Source organism: Salarias fasciatus, assembly GCF_902148845.1.
Source record: "Salarias fasciatus chromosome 23 unlocalized genomic scaffold, fSalaFa1.1 super_scaffold_20, whole genome shotgun sequence".
NCBI lineage: Eukaryota > Metazoa > Chordata > Actinopteri > Blenniiformes > Blenniidae > Salarias > Salarias fasciatus.
In genome coordinates this window covers 3,020,609-3,036,224 of record NW_021941230.1, presented here as the reverse complement: position 1 = coordinate 3,036,224, position 15,616 = coordinate 3,020,609, and the positions used below count along the sequence as shown (strand labels likewise).

The following is a 15,616-nucleotide window of genomic DNA, read 5'->3' as shown; positions in this document are numbered from 1 at the left end:
TGTTGTTGTCTGTGAGCAGGTGTGGGTCTGCAGCAGCTTCTAGAAGAACATAAGAAGAGTGTGAGGAGGAGATGTGAACGTGTGACTGAAGGAAGTGATGAAGCAGGAGGAGGAAGCCTCCTCAACAGGATCTACACTGAGCTCCACATCACAGAGGGACTCAGTGAGGAGCTTCAGAGGGAACCTGAGCTGAAGCAGCTGGAGACAGCTTCCAGGAAGGAGAGCCTCCATCACACTGCCCTCAGGGTTCAGGACATCTTCAAAGCCTGGGCCCAGCAGCACACACACATCCGAGTGGTTGTGACCAGCGGCGTGGCCGGCAGTGGAAAAACCTTCTCGGTGCACAAGTTCAGTCTGGACTGGGCCGAGGGCCTGGAGAACCAGGATGTCAGTGTGCTGGTGGTGCTCTCCTTCAGGGAGCTGAACCTGCTGGGAGAGCGGCCGTACAGTCTCCTCTCGCTGCTGGCTGTTTTCCATCCCACGCTCCAGAAGCTGACGGCAGAGGAGCTGGCCGTCTGCAAGCTGCTCTTCATCTTTGACGGCCTGGATGAAAGCAGACTTTCTCTGGACTTCGGCGGCGGCCGGCGGCTGCTGGACGTCTCCTGGCAGTCTTCGGTGGGCGAGCTGCTCACTAACCTCATCCGGGGGGATCTGCTGCCCTCGGCTCGGGTCTGGATCACTTCCCGACCGGCGGCGGCCCATCAGATCCCTCCAACATGTGTGGACAGACTGACAGAAGTGCGAGGCTTCACTGACGCCCAGAAGGAGGAGTACTTCAGGAGGAGGCTGAGTGATGAGGAGCTGAGCAGCAGAATCATCTCCCACATCCAGACCTCCAGGAGCCTCCACATCATGTGTGGAATCCCAGTCTTCTGCTGGATCACTGCTACAGTTCTGGAGCACATGTTGAGCAGCGAGCAGAGAGGAGAGCTGCCCCAGACCCTGACTGACATGTACTCCCACTTTGTGCTGGTTCAGACACACAGGAAGAAGCTCAAGTACCATGAAGGACCTGAGACGGGTCCACAGGAGCTGACGGAGGCTGACAGGGAGCTTCTTCTGAAGCTGGGCAGGATGGCCTTGGAACATCTGGACAAAGGAAACATCCTGTTCTACCAAGAAGACCTGGAGCAGTGTGGTCTGGATGTGACTGAGGCCTCGCTGTACTCTGGAATCTGTACTCAGATCTTCAAGAGAGAGTCTGTGATCTTCCAGAAAGCCGTCTACAGCTTCGTCCATCTGACTGTTCAGGAGTTTCTGGCTGCAGTCTTCATGTTCCACTGTTTCACCAAGGCAAATGTGCTGACAACCTTCATTGGAAAAGACAACGCTTTCTCATCTTTGGACAACTTCCTGAAGGCCGTCCTGCAGAAATCCCTCAGCAGTCAGAACGGCCACCTGGACCTGTTTGTCCGCTTCCTTCACGGCCTCTCTCTGGAATCCAACCAGAGACTCTTAGAAGGTCTGCTGGGTCATATAAAGGTCAATGCCTGGATGATCCAGAGTGTCATCCAGAACCTGAAGGAGATCAACAGTGAGGAAGTGTCTCCTGACAGAAGCATCAACATCTTCCACTGTCTGATGGAGATGAAGGACCTCTCAGTCCATCAGGACATCCAAGAGTTCCTGAAGTCAGAGAACAGATCAGAGAAGGAACTCTCTGAGATCCACTGCTCAGCTCTGGCCTACATGCTGCAGATGTCAGACCAGGTCCTGGAGGAGTTGGACCTGAAGAAGTACAAGACATCAGAGGAGGGACGCCGGAGACTGATCCCAGCTGTGAAGAACTGCAGGAAGGCTGAGTGAGTCCACATGTCCTCATGATCAATGTCTCAGTGATGTTTGTAGAAAGTAGTTCCTGTAGTTCCTCTGTGGAGATGATCCTCAATGATCTGTCCTGAAGAACCCATCAGTCCACTGTCTGATCCGCTGCCTCAGACTATGACTGATTATTATTCAGCTGTTAACGGCTCCATTCTGCTGCAGAGAGTCTCACTTCATTATTCAATCAGTCAAAAAATGTACATTTTTATATTTTCAATATTAATATCATCAAACCTGCTGCTGTTCCTAAAAGTCTCCTCGACCCTCCAGAGAGACTCAGTTTTCAGAGTTGGTTCAAACTTGGACTGTCAGTCTTCCTTCATGTTCTGATTCACATTTCATCTCTTATTGTCTGTAATATTCTAATGAGACTGAAATGTTTCCAGCTGCCTCCTGGAATCCATCTGATCAGCCCTCATAGCAGCTGGAAATCAAATGTCCATGTTGTGGAAGTCAGCAGATCTTCTCTTGGTCTTCTTCACACTGTAAACATGTGATGAAAGAAGTGATGTGAGGCTCAGCAGCAACCAGACTAAAGCCTGAGAGGAAATGTGTTGAATGATGTTAAAGTGAGAGCAGAACTCTGAACTGGGTCCAGAATGAAGAGCTGCTCAACATTTCACTCAGTGTTGTTTTCACAGCTCAGCAGTCTGACCAAGCTGAGAGACAGCAACGCAACATGAGACAGTGAGGGCAACATGAGACAGTGAGGGGCAACATGAGACAGTGAGGGAAACATGAGACAGTGAGGGCAACATGAGACAGTGAGGGGCAACATGAGACAGTGAGGGAAACATGAGGCAGTGAGGGGCAACATGAGGGGCAACATGAGACAGTGAGGGGCAACATGAGACAGTGAGGGCAACATGAGACAGTGAGGTCGAAATGAGACAGTGAGGGGCAATTTGTTTTTTCTCCAGAGGGGCCGGTTGGGATACCTGGATATTTACCTTCACTTCAACTTCTTGAAATGAGGAACTGAACTGAACATGTGAAACTCCAGGTTCTCCTCCAGGTTCTCCTCCAGGTCAACATGAAGCCAAAGTGAAGAAGTGAAGCTCTGATGTCCAACAGTTCATCAAAGTGTCCTCTCTCATAGCGTCCTGTCCTCTCTGGTCTCATTACAGTCTTTCTGGCTGTGGACTCTCTGATCCTCACTGTGAAGTGATCTCCTCAGCTCTGACCTCTGACCCCTCCCATCTGAAACATCTGGACCTGAGTTGGAAAAAGCTGAAGGATTCCTCAGTGAAGATTGTGTGTTCTGGACTGGAGAGTCCAAAATGTAACCTGGAGACTCTGAGGTCAGTTCACTGTCTGAAGGGAGAATCTGTTGGAGGCAAAGGACTGAGAGGAGATCAGGAGGATTCCAGATGTAGTGTGGACAGAGAGTGGACTGAGCTCTGCAGCATGTTGATGAGAGCTCTTCTCCTCCTGGAGGCTTCAGCTGTTTGGACTTTACATTTCTAAACTCTTCCAGTCTGAACCTTCTTCAGCTCTCAGTCACTTCAACATCAAACTCTGTCCTCTAATCTCACTTCTTTCTCTCTTTATTCAGGTTGGAGGACTGCAGTTTGTCAGAGATCAGCTGTTCTTCTGTGGCCTCAGCTCTGAAGTCCAACCCCTCCCTCCAGAAACATCTGGAACATCTGGACCTGAGCAGGAACCCTCTGCAGGATTCAGCAGTTTCTCAGCTGTGTGGTTTTCTGCAGAGTCCACTCTGTGGTCTGCAGACTCTGAGGTCAGACTCCATGTTTGAGTGTGTTTCAGTAAAGTTGTGTTGACACTAAAGGTCAGACATCAGGCTGATCTGAGAGTGATCCACACTGAGGATCTCCAGGAGAAACAGAGCTTCTTCTCTGCTCTTTAGTCCTGTGACTGTGGCAGAGCCGTGTGCAGCTCCACATTTCAAAGCTTGCTAGAAGAAGAAAGGAACTGCAGTGGATCATTGACTGTGAACCTCTGACACGCTCCATGTTGACCTTCAGCTTTCAAAGCAGCATAGCGGCTGGGCTCTTCACTCCTCCATGGCAGAACTAAACAGCTGACTGAGCTTCACAGGGTTCCAGTGTGGATTGGAGGATGAAGAATTGTGAAAGTGTCCAGACAGTCCAGTGAGGTCTGGATGGGATGTGGTTTCAGAGTTCAGTCAGAGGAGGAGGAGAGTGAACAGGCTGCAGAGCTTCTACCAGACCATGTGGGGGCAGCACTTGTTCTCAGGCTCCTGGCCTTGATTGGGAGCTCGCCATCAGGAATTTGATCTCATTGCAGAACACCTGGCTGCACGGACCAAACTATTCCACTGAGAAAGTTCAAGTCAGCATGAAGCTAAGCTAATGCCAAGCTAACAGCTGAAAGACAAATGGCTTCAAAACACATTGACACCATGTTCACACATTAGCAATGTAGAATATGAGCATGTTAACACATTAGCATGTAGACATTAGCATGTCAGTACATTAGCATTGTAGTATTAGCATGTCAGTAAATTAGCATGTTCGCATTACTACGTCAGCCTATGAGCGTATTTATGTTAGCGTTACCATTATGTGTCAGCACATCAGCATATTAGCATGGTAGCATCTGTATGTGCTGTTTTAACTCACTGTGTGGCTCCATCATAGACCGAGTGGCTCCACTAAAATCTAGCAATGTCTCCAAAAAGCAGTCATCTCCCTGGTTAAATGACAACATCCTGAGCCTGAAGAGACTGTGTCGGGGAACTGAGCGCCTCTGGAAATCTACGAAGCTTGAGGTCCACAGACTGCACCTCAGGGACTTAATGTCCTTCTTAAATGAAACCATTAAGGAGGCAAGATCCAAATACTTTGCTGCTTTAATAACATCAATTAAGAAAAATCCCAAAGTGTTGTTTGACACCATAAGCTCCATCTTGTCCCCTGCTTCGCTGGCTGCTCCTGTGCACTGTAAGGCTGACAGTAATGATTTTTCAACCTTTTTTGTTGATAAAATCAGAAACATAAAAGATAAAATCCCAGCACCTTCCCTGTGCAGTCCAGGTCGTGTCGAGCCGCCTTTACATGTATGGTCCTCTTTTACTTCCGTGTGCCCTGAAGACGTCGCAGCACTGACTACATTTACATGCAGCTAAAATTCGGGTTCAGGTCAATATCTGGGTTTCTGAAACATTAGGAAAACCCCGTTTACATGCTGTAACAGACAGAGAGTTACCCCGTTTACAAGTCAGCGCAATCAATCGGGATATCTCGTTCCAAACCACGGCGCACGTCATGCTGTTCTCAAAACAAAACAGCTCTGACCGGAGCGGCTCTGTGTTGCCAGATTGGGCAGGTTTCCGCCAAGCTTCTTTTTTGAACACGTTGGATGGGTTGAATGAATGATGTGTTTATGACGTGTTTTTCATCATACAAATACGGTTGCATTTTAAACCGAGATGGAGGTTTGGGCTGCTTTCTACGAGTTTCAGATTTTTTTACGGACTAGATCGACAGATCTGGCAACCTCCTCCACAGACTGCAGAGGCGGACGCTGCTGCGGTGACTCCGTTCTGTAGACGGAACGCAGACAGAACGGTTGTTCTGTTGTACATGATTTTTCTGCAGGACAAATCGCCGACTTTCAGAAGGAAGCATGCGCGATGTGCGCGCTCAGAATAACAGTTCGCGTCGTGCGTTACGAAGCCTCACGCGGACAAAAGTGTGGTGAGTTTCGCACCTACTTGTTGCTGGACTCAAAAGACCATGATTCATTGCGGATGGGAGCATGCACAGAACCAAATACAATGTCCCTTAACTCGTTATCTGTTTACATGGCGGCACTTTCGAGTTTGAAAAGGAGTAACCCAGCGGCCTTTATCGGGTTTTACAAATCTCGAAAATGAGCTTTTCCGGGTTTTGGCGGGTGTTTACATGGCCACACGCTATTGGGTTATTGCCAACATTCGAGTTTGAAAAGGGTTTGAAAAGGGTTATTGGCTGCAAGTAAACATACTGACTGATGGGGAAGACGAAATTCTCCTCCAGTCCTGTCGATGTTTTACCATCTAAGCTCACTATAAATGCTTTCGACACAATCGGCCCATGGGTGACCAAAATGTTCAACTTGTCACTCGCTTCTGGTCTTTCCTTCCTCCTTCAAGCATGCAGTCATAGAACCAAAACTTAAGAAACCAAACTTGGACCATCACGAACTTAAAAACTACAGGCCAATAACTGAACTCCCCTATTTGTCCAAATTGTTAGAAAAGGTGGTGGCGAAACAGCTCACATCTTTTTTACAAGAGTATGACATCTATGACATTTTTCAGTCAGGCTTTCGCAAACAACACTCTACAGAGACTGCCCTGCTGAAAGTGTCTAGCGACATCTTGGTGTCTGCCAACTCGGGGAGGTGCACAGTACTGGTCCTGGTGGACCTGTCTTCAGCCTTTGACACGGTTGACCATCAGATCCTGATAAACAGGCTACAGGACCTGATTGACCTGTAAGATCCAGTGCTCAAATGGTTCTCTTCATGTCTGACAGGTAGGAGCTTCAGTGTGTCAGCCAACAACATCATGTCTGAGCCAGCCAGCCTGCAGTACGGCGTGCCTCAGGGCTCTGTTCTGGGACCCCTCCTGTTCCTTCTGTATTTGCTTCCACTGGGTCAGATAATCCGGCAGTTCAGCGATGTCTCGTACCACCTATTTGCAGATGACCTGCAGCTGTACTGCTCCTTCAAGCCCTCTGAACCCCACAAACTGAGCTCCCTAATAAACTGCTTATCATTAATCAAGCAGTGGCTAAGAGACAACAGCCTCCAACTAAACTCAGAAAAAACTGAGACTCTCATTATTGCCCCAGACAGTGCCATTCCCACTATTAAGCAGCACATTGGTGATCTGAGCCCCTCAACCAAGACCGAATTGAGGAACCTTGGGGTGATCTTTGACAGTGCCATGTCACTAGACCGCCACTCGAGGCAGCTGGTTAGAACCTGTTTCTTCCAGCTGTGCAACATCGCAAAGCTCAGACCCATGGTTTCTAAAAATTAGCTTGAAATGATCATTCATGCCTTTATATCCTTGCGGCTCGACTATTGTAACAACCTATTCACTTGCCTTAACAAGAAGGAGCTGGCCCACCTCCAGTATGTTCAAAACTCTGCTGCGAGGCTGCTGACCAGCACCAACAGGAGGTCCCACATCACACCCGTGTTAAAATCGATCCACTGGCTCCCTATTGCATTCCGTATCCAGTTTAAAATCTTGGTGCTGACTTTCCGAGCTCTACATGGCCAGGCTCCCATGTACTTCAAAAACCTCATCACACCCTACAGCTCAGCCCGAAGCCTGACGTCCTCTGACCAGAACCTTCTGAGAGTCCCACGGACCCACTTTAAAACCAGGGGTGATCGCTCTTTTACATCCACTGCTCCGCACCTCTGGAATGAGCTTCCTCCAGATCTGCGCTCCCTGGACTCGGTGGATGCCTTCAAAAAACTCTTAAAGACATACTTGTTTCAGAAGGCATTCCAGGCCCCAGTCAGTATTGTCTTGTTAGTAACTTGTTCTTGTTATATATGTTCTCATGTACTGTGAATTGTCTTTTTTGTGATTTTTAAACTGTAAAGCATTTTGTGACACTCTGTCTGTGAAAAGCGCTATACAAATAAATTTTACTTACTTACTTAGCATCGGTATGTCTTTGCATTAGTGTGTCAGGGAATCAGCATGTTAGCATCAGAGTGTCAGGATATTAGCATGTTAGCTTAAAGCTAGGGTTGGCGATCTTGGAAAACTAGCATGTAGCACGAATGTAGCATCTCCCAAGGCTCCGCCCAGCTCCCACCCCATTGGAGGAGCTCCGTTGGGAGCGGAGACGCAGAGACGTTCGCGCGGTGCGCGCAGTACTTCCGCATCCAGTGCGTTCCTGGCGTAACCTGTCCTCAGCGCTTCGTTTCTTCGTTTTTCTTTATTTGCACTATGCCAAGTATGGCGCACTCATCGGTAAGTAAAGCCCCAAACATTCTTCTCCGCCATTCTGCAACGACGCTCCGTCCTTCTACGCGTGCACTGAATCAGGGTCAGTGCACGCCATTGACATGTACGCACACGGGGCAGGTCGAACGGCGAAGGGATTTGATTGGTTTAAAAAAAGGTGTCCCGTCAAGACGATTGGTTGCTGTTTTTCCCGTTTTACTCCTGCTGTAGATAGCGGATATTTTCCAAACTACTTTAAGAACACGCTATGAATTGTTTCCCATCGGGTCATGAAGATCATTTTAACCAGTATTTAAAAAAATGTATCTCATTCAAATCGCCAACCCTAGCTTTAAGCACATCAGGGCATTTGCATGTTAGCATAAGAATGTCAGCAAATTAGTATATCAGCATTAGCATGTCAGCACATTGGCATAGTGACATGAACATGTGGGCACATTAGAATTTTAGCATTGGTATATAAGTACATTAGCATGTTAGCATGAGCATATCAGGAGAGTAACATGTTAGCATTAGCATGTCAGCATATTAGCATTAGTGCAACAGCACATTACCGTAAGACTTTGGTATGTTAGCATAGGCATGTCAGCACATTAGCATGTTATCATGTGTATGTCTGGACATTAGCATGTTAGCATAAGCATGTCAGGATATTCCTCTAATCTCAATTCTTTCTTTATTCAGGTTGTATAACTGCAGTTTGTCAGAGATCAGCTGTTCTTCTCTGGCTTCAGCTCTGAAGTCCAACCCCTCCCTCCAGAAACATCTGGAACATCTGGACCTGAGCTTTAACCCTCTGCAGGATTCAGGAGTTTCTCAGCTTTGTGGTTTTCTGCAGAGTCCACTCTGTGGTCTGCAGACTCTGAGGTCAGTTGACTGTCTGTTCCTGTTGTAGAAGGAGAAATGTTTGTCAGCAGCTGTGATCTGAGACTCTGATCCTGCAGTGAGAGAGTGGACTGAGCTCAGCAGCAGCTGACTGCTGTGTGTGGACATGAGGAGGAGTGTGAATGTTGTGTGTGATGAAGATCCACAACAACAGAACAGCTCATTGATCAGGACTCAGTAATGTGGAGCTGCTCATTTCTCCATAAATACATCTGATTGGTTCCTCCTCACTGATTCTGCTGCTTTCTCTCTTTATTCAGTTTGAATAACTGCAGTTTGTCAGAGATCAGCTGTTCTTCTGTGGCCTCAGCTCTGAAGTCCAACCCCTCCCACCTGAAGGAGCTTCACCTGCGTCTCAACCTGCTGCGATCTCCAGATGTGCAGCAGCTGGTTGCTCTCCAGCAGAGTCCAGACTGCAGCCTGCAGACTCTGAGGTCAGTAGATGGTTGGAGTGAGTCCATGCTGCTTTCAGCAGGTTTGGACTAAACACAGTCAGTGTGAGAACAAAGATCCAGTGTTTGACTCTCAGTGAGGCTGTGAGAGGAGAACGCTGAGCAGCCTCAGGATTGGACAGCAGAGGACACACAGTCAGCCAATCAGAGGAGCCACAGGCTTGTTGTGTTGGTCTGACAGTGGTGGTCCTTCATGAGCTCTGAGCTGCTGACTGCTGCTCTGAACAGGACTGAAGTCCTCACTGCTTCACACACTCTGACCACCACCTCTCATCTCTCTGCAGCTGGAGCTGAGAGCAGAGAGGAGGCTGTGAGTCCTGAAGATCTACTGAGAGCAGAGCTTCCTCCAGCACTGAGTGACAGAGGAAGCAGCAGAAGAGCTGTGAGAGTCCAGCATGGAACCATGGAGCATCAGTAGATCTTCAGCGTTCAGCCCTGCTGCTCTCCCTCATTTCACCATCCTGAAGGAGATTTATCCAAAGAACCACTCAGAAAACGTTTTCAGATCAACAACATCTGCTGCTTCTGCGAGACTGGTGTACAAACTCTATTTTGATCAATATTTAGTGAAGCTGGTTTCTTGTTTCTTCTGTTTTCTTCTCATCTTCTCTGAAGCTTAAATTCCTGGTTGAAGTGTTGATGTCAGCTGATAGTCAGAGAACTCTTTTCCTGTTTGAGAGCTTTGTTTCATTGGTTTAGAAGGAAACACAGAGAATTCCCTCCTGACTGGACTGATTTGGGAACATGTTCAATCACTCTGCTCTCTCCAGCTCTCCTCCTCCGACTCTTCCACTGCAGCTGTTGTTGTCCTCAGCTGTTTCTCTAGATTCAGTACCCGGGCATTGCAGAGCAGCAGCAGACACTGTCCTCCCCCAGGAGGACTCTCCCCTCCCCCATGTTGTTCACCGTCCCTCTCTCCTTGGCATTCTGGAGTGTCTGGATCTCCATCCAGTGTTTGGTGACACACAGCAGGACTTTTCCACAGAGCGGCCGTTCCCCTGGCTCTGTGGCTTTTCTAATGTCTGCAAGGAAAGAAAGTCACTGAATCCTGAAACATCATTGATATTAAAGCTGCAGCAGCTTCACCTGTTCAACTCAAAGCAGAATTTTAATGTCCAAGTAGAGACTGATGTGTAACAGACACTCTACAAAGACACTGTTAAACTTCAGATTTCAGCTTCAGACACATTCAACTCTGACTTTGTTCACAGATCCAGACTGTTTAGACTCTAACAGACTGACTGACAGTGAAACTACGTCTCATCAGGATCATGTCATTTATCCTCATTTTGAGAAAAAACATCCAGACCAGAATTTTCACACTGCCTGAGTTCAGCTGGGAGCCAGAGAGAGAAGTGGAGCCCCGGCCTTGGATTGGTCTTCCCCTTATAGACAGTCCCATCAGCCTCCGTCCAATCCGTGGCCAGCCTGAACCTCCTGCTTCACACAGAACATGAGCAGAGAACCCTGACCCAGGAGGGAGGGGAAGCGTCACACCGCCATGACTCCTGCTGGGCCGCTGTGCTGCTGAGTCCCTCACATCCTAAATGAAACCACTGGAGGACTCAGCTCTGCTTCTCTCCAGGAACCATGTCCTCCAGCTCTTCTGTCTGACAACACTGTTTTGGTCTGCTACCTGAAAATAAGGCCGTTTACACTGCAGAGGCTTCAAGAGGAAACACTAAACTCTCACTGTGTTTTGGTGTCTGTTTACACCACAACAGTGCTGGAGACACTGAAAACACTACTTTCTAGAAACTGCTCCAAGGTGGAACTTTTCCAGAGCTCTCAAGCTCTGTCTCCTTGTTGACAGTGGAAATGCTGCTGCTGGTCATGAACATGAGATCAGTCAAACCTCCAACACAAAGTCAGAAAAGCTTCTGGAACTTAACTCAAAGGGATCCTGGTTGATGACTGAAGGTTCAATCCATTTGTAGGAGAGGGTGACGATAATTAAAGGGCTCGCTCGGGAATTGAACCCAGGACCTCTCACACCATAAGTGAGAATCATACTCCTAGACCAACGAGCCCACATGTTTGTTTGGAACATGATGATAAATTTGACCTCAACCACTTCAAACAGTCCAGCAGGGTGTAAACAGGTGATAAGATTTGTTAGATACAAATGTTTCACAAATCTCAGGTGGGTCCTGTCGTACGATGAATCTTGCACTCAGATCTGCACTCTTTTCTATGCAAGACTGACAAATGAGGTCGTTGTCTGCAAAGGTTTCCATTAGAAAGCAGGAGTTTCTCAGCTGAAAGCCTCCTTTAAAGCCCAACAGATTGGACTCAGAATGAGATCAGTCAAAACTCAACTGCTGCTGAAGAACACCTGCATGTTTCCACCCTGTTTCTAACAGGACGTTTCACCTGTCAGGTGACCTTGATGACCCCGACACTGCAGAGACTCTGGAGCTGGACCAGGACAGTGTGGTCACATCTGACCTGAAGGAGAAACCATGGCTGTGATTCCAGCTGTAGAGACACATTTACTGAGAACATCTGGCTCACAGAACATCCATGGATGAAAGCAGGCAGAAAGAAGTCCTGTTGGAGTGGATTCTCCACCTTTCAATACCCAGGTGGAGCAAAGCACCATGGTCAGTCCACTCTTTTCTTCTCTCCTCACATTTCAATAGTCTCAGATGTCTTCCTCATGAACTCACTGACTGCCAGCTGTTTCCAGAGCAGACAGCCTCTCACTGCTAGTTGTTCTCAAGAAGATCCACAGAATAATGACTTTTATGACATCAACACTGAAACTATCAAATAAAAGAATATTAATTAATTCTTGCATTTCGCAGGTAGTGTGGCCGAGTGGTCCAAGGCACTGGATTTAGGCTCCAGTCTCTCAGAAGGGGTGGGTTCAAATCCCACTGCTGCCAATGGGGTTGAATTAATTTATCATGGGTGACTTCAATCACTGCTTTGTTGGAGCCTTTTACTAATATGTCAAATATACCAGCCATATGGGGAAAAAACCCTGCATAAATGCTGTGGTTCAGGAGTTTTCCTTCCTGACTTTATGAGTTCATTCATTTAATGAAGGACTGTTAATTCTGAAGCTTCAAATGGAGGTGGAGCCACGTCTGGATCAACATCAGTTGACATTACAGAAGGAACCAGAGAATGAGTGAAGCTATTTTGACTCTCATGTTGCTATTTTAAAATACCCTCACGTCCCTCTGCATATGTCAGATTAGTTTTGATTGGTTTGAGCTTAGAGAAGCTGGAGTTCGACTCCACAAGGATGTCAATGCTAACCGAAGGGCTCGTCCAGGATTTGAACCCGGGACCTCTCACACCCGAAGTGAGAATCATACTCCTCGATCAACGAGTCGACATGTTCAAGGAGCAAAAAGACTCAACTGATTGTCATAAATCAGGCAGGTGATCCAGACTCCTGACAGCCTGGACAGAGCTCATCCAATGACCACATCCTGACTGAAGGAAATGAAAACATGAGTCATGATGACTTTTTGTTTATGTTGGCAACCAACTACTTTTGGTTTTTAATGAATGAAAGAAGCTCATCCAACAGTTGATAGTATTTAGTTTGTCAGGAGCCTCTATGTTCAGTAGAAAGGTTCTTTCAGTTGATGGTATCAGGCAGAGGTTTCCTGACCAGCTGGCTCTGGACGCCCGGAGAAGCTGCCTGCAGAACTTCAGCCAGATGCTGCAGAAGCTGCAGACTGCTCTCAACAGGAAGTGGAGTCCTCTTTAACACCAGGCTCACTGTTTGGCACAAAGCTGTTTATTTTAAGTCTTTGGTGACAAGGAGTCTCTGATTGTTTTCCATTTTTAAACTAAAATACTGGTAATCCTGGTTCCCATGACTGCATGTTCTATAAATTTTATGATGTTACGTAATAACCAGATGGACTCCAGGAAGAATTAAAAGTCTGATTGATTCATGATGAGAAAAGTTCTCTGTTGAGGAGTTCCAACTTCTTTTATCCACTTGACAACATTGTGAGAGCAGGGCTTCACTCTGCTGACATGAGAGCAGCATCAGAAAGGATCCTGACCGTTGTCAAGAACACAGAAAGAGGACTGACGTCCAGCACCTCACATTATAGCTGAGTAGAACCCAGAACAAGGGAAGTGTGGTCAGAACGGAGCAGAAACACAGACTGAGCCTGGATCTGGATCCATTCAGAGGACTGCTGGCTCCAGGATCAGGGGTCATGTCATCTGTGGAAATGAAGTGTGATGATTCTCTATTAGAAGTTCAGCTTCAGATGTGTATTGAAGCCAGTTTTAGTCCTGCTTTAATTATGTTTCCATGGCAACAGATGGATATAATCTCAGAACTCCACTGTGTTCCTGATCACAGATGATGGAGGCTGCAGTCCAGTGAGAGCTGGATTCAGAACAAACAGCTGAATGACGGGTTTGATTTCTCTGGATCACATTTCTGTTGATTATTTAAGACACTGGTTGATGAGCAGATCCACTCAGGGAGACTCCTGCTGCTCATCTTGTCTTCCTGCTTTAATCAAGTCAGGAGCCCTCATCTTCAGCTGGACCAGAGTTCACCTGGTTGGTCCAGAACAGAGTCTGGGGGAGTTTTCTCACCTGACTGAAACTAATTCTGGTCCAGACTGGACCAAAAAAAGCTGGTGTGTCCTGGTCCCTCAGTCTCCCAGATGGTCTAGTGATTAGGATCCCTGGTTTTCACCCAGGTGGCCTGGGTTTAACTCCCGGTATGGGAAAGTTCCTTTCTTGGCATCACAGAAGTTCAAATCTTGTCTCTGACAGATGGATCTCTGAAGTGGTCATCAAACCTGGGGCGCTGCTGATCTGTTGGAATGACTTTATAGAACAACACACGAAGGTTTCCTGGTTCCTCATCCCAGGATGTTCAGACTCCAGTCAGGAGGACAAAGCCAGTAAAGAACAGGACTCCACTCCACGATCTGCTCTGACCCTGAAAATAAACATCTGGTGCATTCATGACGTATGGTTCCATAAACTATTTTAACTTCAGGCATTTCCTGTTTGTGTCAACATGTCATGTAAACACAGCTGCTTCACACTGAAAGATCAGCAGTATGTCTCCATTCCAACAGCTCGGCCTGGACTCTCCTCATCCACTGGTCCAACAGAATCCTGACTGCTGGAATTATTGCCAGTGAATGAGATCAGGAGTAAAGTGCTGATGGGAGTGTTTTCAGAACAGCTGTCTCACAGGAACAGTCTGTCTTCAGAACAGCCTCCTTGGTTTCACTGTTTTGGACGAGCCTCACCCTCTGGAGACAGATGGCTCTAGCTCACTGGATCCGCCTGGAAGTTTGACCAGTATTTGTTTAGTGAATGTTTAAAGAACCTTTTAATCTCTGAACCATGTGAAAGACGTCCTCAGTGTGGCAGCAGTGAGCACTGTGGCCTGTACGTTTCTCCTCGGACCGCCGAGCAGTGAGCACCATGGTCTGTCTGATTATTTTACTGTAATAGAATTATGTAATAGAAATAATTACTTATTTCAAGTAATTATATCAAAATTGTTTAAAATACTGTAAATACTATTTTTTTTATATTTCATACTACTTCATATAAGCTGGCAAAGCAAATAGGTACTGTCCATTTAATAAACCCAAATATAATACTGTCAAGTGTCACTCTAGTAAACAGTCAAGTCATTTCCTGTATCCACTCCCTTTATCACCCAATCCAGAGGAACAACTCCACACATTTCTTTTTCATTCACTGCAGAGCAGTGGGACTGGGAGATGACTGCTAACGATCAATAACTCTAAATGACTGATTATTGCAGGGATATAGAACTATTTAACAATTCTATCAATAAAAATATATCACTTATGCTTTAATTAAGGCACCAAAAACAATGATCACACCACTAATACCTGTCCAGCTGTTCTCTTTATATCCTGAACATTTAGCTGCTGTTACGGGGCACGGATCTGAGGCTCAAGTGCGGGAAAGCAAGCAGAGGCAGGTTGCAGGTTAGGATGACGTTTATTGACAGATCTTGTGAGTAGCAATTCCACTCCAACAGGATTAATCCAACTGAAGAGCTTCAGAGTTTGCAGTGGAGCAGCAGAGGGGAGGAAGGTCCCCACAAGGCGTCGAGCGGAGCGGTGGGCGGTCAGGGTGGGTCTTGGAAGCGGTCTGGAGAGGCTGGCTGAGACTGGAGAAGGGGAGAGTGGAGTTAGCAAAACGCAAAAAAGCATCAAAAACCCAGGAGCTGAATGTGTTCTCTGGACAGCAACTAACTGTGGCGAAAAGACAGTCCTGCATCGAGTGGCACCACCCGCCAGGTTAAATAGGGGGAAGACCAGGTGTAGGTGATCAGGCCACTCTGCCACAGGTGAGGCTCATCAGCTGATTGCACTGGCCCAGCCGCTCCTGCCCACACGCACCAAGACACACGCCTACCTGAGGAACAGAAAGGGAGGGGGAAGGAGGAAAAACGGAGCAATGCTGCTCCTATGTGATGGCTGAGGCGGAGGACATGACAGCACCTCCCCCT

The 15,616-nt window shown here is 47.2% G+C and overlaps 1 protein-coding gene and 1 long non-coding RNA gene across 3 annotated transcripts; both read left to right on the top strand.

Moving 5' to 3' along the window:
• Positions 1-30: 30 nt before the first annotated feature.
• On the top strand, positions 31-9,460 carry LOC115384141 (NACHT, LRR and PYD domains-containing protein 3-like; the record flags this gene model as incomplete). The annotated part of the gene is made up of 6 exons (XM_030086475.1): positions 31-1,802; positions 2,952-3,125; positions 3,380-3,562; positions 8,468-8,650; positions 8,929-9,102; positions 9,405-9,460. Coding segments are annotated over 6 exons (2,496 nt in total), but the record flags the coding sequence as incomplete, so codon positions are not given.
• A 4-nt stretch (positions 9,461-9,464) lies between these two features.
• LOC115384158 (uncharacterized) lies at positions 9,465-14,917 on the top strand. 2 transcript variants are annotated; one of them, XR_003930817.1, is made up of 4 exons: positions 9,465-11,222; positions 11,501-11,723; positions 13,885-14,083; positions 14,196-14,917. It is a non-coding gene; the product is annotated as an uncharacterized LOC115384158 (long non-coding RNA). The 2 variants fall into 2 exon arrangements; XR_003930816.1 differs by having other exon boundaries at positions 13,885-14,915.
• The last annotated feature ends 699 nt before the right edge of the window (positions 14,918-15,616 follow it).